General features: G+C 49.6%; 1 protein-coding gene across 1 annotated transcript; it reads left to right on the top strand.

Annotated features, from left to right (window-relative positions):
* The first annotated feature begins 209 nt into the window (after positions 1-209).
* Positions 210-2,572, top strand: LOC140187967 (immunoglobulin lambda-1 light chain-like). Its single transcript, XM_072243830.1, has 3 exons — positions 210-323; positions 408-767; positions 1,889-2,572. Exons 1-3 carry the CDS (start codon positions 278-280, stop codon positions 2,209-2,211), a joined length of 729 nt encoding a protein of 242 aa, XP_072099931.1. The 5' UTR covers positions 210-277; the 3' UTR covers positions 2,212-2,572.
* Positions 2,573-2,889: the final 317 nt, after the last annotated feature.

Below are 2,889 nucleotides of genomic sequence, written 5' to 3'. Positions count from 1 at the left end.
TGGGAAATGTCAGACAATGAATGACTTTTTCATTCGCAAATTGTTTTTAACGGATCAGTCAGTTGCTGACAATGTCGCCGCCTCAATCCGATGGTATGTGACAGTATATGGGAGGGTTTCCGATCCCGGCTCTGGTTGGTCAGTGTCAGTCACTCTGATTTGCATCGATTTCCTCCCCGGTGTGAATGGCTCTATAACTGGGCTCCATTGGCAGCGGCGGCCAGTCAGTCACAGATCCACGGGCAGACAGGAGGCAGGAAGCTGACGGGCAGCAACGATGCGGACGCTGTGCTTTTTCTGGTCTCTGGCAGTGTGGCTGGGCTGTAAGTACAGGCAGTGGTTGCTGAGGTGGGTCTTGGGGTCACATTAAAGAGTCAATGTTAAAGTTGAATTCCTGTCTTTCACAGGTGGAGAGTCCCAGACTCTGACTCAGCCTCCGACCATGTCGGTGAGTCCAGGAGCCACGGCCACGCTGAGTTGTAACATCGGAAAAGATGATGGCTATAATGTAGGTTGGTACAAGCAGACACCGGGAACAGTTCCACAATGGATCCTGTACTACTATAAATCGCATAGCGCCCCGACCTACGGGCCTGGGTTTAGTAGCGACCGTTTCACGTCGACATCCAACAGCGCCGGCACCGTTTACCAGTTAATCATAAAAAACGTGGAGATGAGTGACGCTGCCGTCTATTACTGCGGAAAGTGGTTTTCAACTGGTAGTGGCTACGGGGTATTCGGCCCAGGGACCAAGCTCTTTGTTACAGGTAAGTGTCCGATAAATATCTCCTGCGGTGACCACGGCATAAATACCCGTCAATTAACCAGTTATAAGTTATAATTCCCTAGCGAATTTTACAATGAAAATGTTAATTTACAATCTAATCGTGTTCGTGTCCAGCGTCAGTTTTGCTCGATAGAGTTGGGTTAAGAGAATTGCTTCCGTATTTTAATGAAGCATTTCTCTTTTCGGTTGTGTTTTCGGACAAACTTTCTGTTCATTCGTTTTACTTCTGCTCTAGTTTTAGTTTGTCTGTTTTTGTGTTGGTTTAATTGGAACGGACGTGAAGGGATCCATCTTCCTAAAGTGGGGCAAAAGTCGTCAGTGGGGACAGGGCTTTACCGGCAAATGACAGGCCGTAGTTGCGAACACTGCAGAACGACAAGTTTCAATTTATTAATTCGAACATTCCAGCGAAACGTCCTGCCCTCCCAGTGAGGGTGGAACTCTCCTCCAGCACCCATCCCTAAAAAAGACCCTCTCCCACTGCCCAGTCCCTGCCTTCTCTCACCCGCCACCGATTCACGTGAGAGCTGCTCCTTCCCCAGAACCGTTGCTCATCGATCCCAGTCACTACACCGACTATGGCCGGTGCTCCGATTCTGCGGAGAATCCAGCCTCCCGTCCCCCATGTGAGTGGGAGCCGAATCGTTCGACATTATCACAGATCACAGAGCGGTCTATACTGACCCACTCCATGGAGCTCAGGACCGCGCATTTAGTGTCCTCGCCCACTGGGGCAGAGCAGATTGTAACATATATATTCTCATTAATGATGGGTGGGCTGGCCGGAGGGAAGAGTAGGAATGTGTCACTGATGGCACCGAGAGTGGGCACATTAAACTACTCTGGGGCGCTTTGATGCCAGTGTGTCTTTCAACTCCGTGAATGACTCAGAGACTAACAGCCTCACCGGTTGCAGTAGATTTCTAGTTTTTCCGTGTTGATCTTCATGCACCGTCCTCCATGGGAACTGTCTTGTCCCTTGGTGAGACTCTGGGCTCAACTCAATAAAGCTGAAACTTTTTAATTACGCTTCTGTCAAACTGTGAAATGACGAGAGCTTCTATGCGCCTTGAAACACGTTTTCTCTTGTTCCCGTTGCAGATCGGCAGCTCCCGGACCCTTCAGTGAAACTACTTGGGCCTTCGGCCGAGGAGATCTCCGCTAAAGGATCGGGCACCTTAGCTTGCCTGGTCAGTAAATTGTCGATCGGCTTCCCTGTCGTCAGCTGGACAGTGAACGACAGTCCGACGAGCAGTGAGGTGCAAACCAGCGGGGTGACTCAGAACGCGGACAAGACCTTCAGTCTCAGCAGCTACCTGACGGTGCCCGGCGCAGACTGGAACAGTGGGAAGAGGTACTCCTGCTCAGTTCAACAAGGAGCAGCCTCGACAATATCCGCAACAGTCACACAATCCAACTGTTAAACAGAGCGCGGCTTCGGTCTTGTTTGTCCCCGATTAACGGGAGATCATGGCCTTGTATCTTTCACCTCTACCACTCTTACTCGCTCTTCACTGTACTTCCCTTCTGTTCCGCTCTCTGTAGTTTCCACTGTGGTGTTGGAATATTTGTACCCGCTGATTTTGATCTTGTTCCGACTGAGAGGCTACACGGTGTTAAAGCGGACAGTTACTTGTCTTCTGGACATTTCAGGCGGTATTTGGTTTTCTCTTGCATCGGTGTTGGATTAGTTTGAATGATTAATAAATGCTCTGTGATTCGTCATCATGATCAGACTGACCGACGGTAACTAATTACTAATAAATATGATCAGTGCAGGAGCGACTCCCGAGTGTGCGTTTCGTCATCTTTCTTGGTTTTCCAATTCTGACACTGAGTGGGAGGAGGGAAGAGGGAGGAGATTCGTCTCTCTGCTCTCGTTCGTGACTGGCTTGGTGTACTTTAGGAAATCAGTGCGGCAGCCTAGGGCACCGTATATCAGCAAAGAAGGAAAGGAGGTTCCATTGCTGAGAATCGGGGACAGGGTGGTGGGTTGACTTGCAAGGCTGTGGTGTAAAAGAAGAACGAAACAGTTGGTTTTGGGAAGGTTAATAAAGGAAATGAACATAATCGTGGCTGCAAATTTCCAGGCTCCTGGGCAG

Source organism: Mobula birostris, chromosome 26 (genome assembly GCF_030028105.1).
Source record: "Mobula birostris isolate sMobBir1 chromosome 26, sMobBir1.hap1, whole genome shotgun sequence".
NCBI lineage: Eukaryota > Metazoa > Chordata > Chondrichthyes > Myliobatiformes > Myliobatidae > Mobula > Mobula birostris.
Note: the sequence above shows the minus strand (reverse complement) of the source record. Positions and strands in the feature narration are given on the sequence as shown.

Excerpts from the sequence above, each read along its gene's own strand:
- LOC140187967 (XM_072243830.1), top strand. The coding sequence starts at position 278 with ATGCGGACGCTGTGCTTTTTCTGGTCTCTGGCAGTGTGGCTGGGCT. Across the intron at positions 324-407 it reads TCTGGCAGTGTGGCTGGGCT|GTGGAGAGTCCCAGACTCTG; the intron begins GTAAGTACAGGC and ends TGTCTTTCACAG. Across the intron at positions 768-1,888 it reads GACCAAGCTCTTTGTTACAG|ATCGGCAGCTCCCGGACCCT; the intron begins GTAAGTGTCCGA and ends TTCCCGTTGCAG.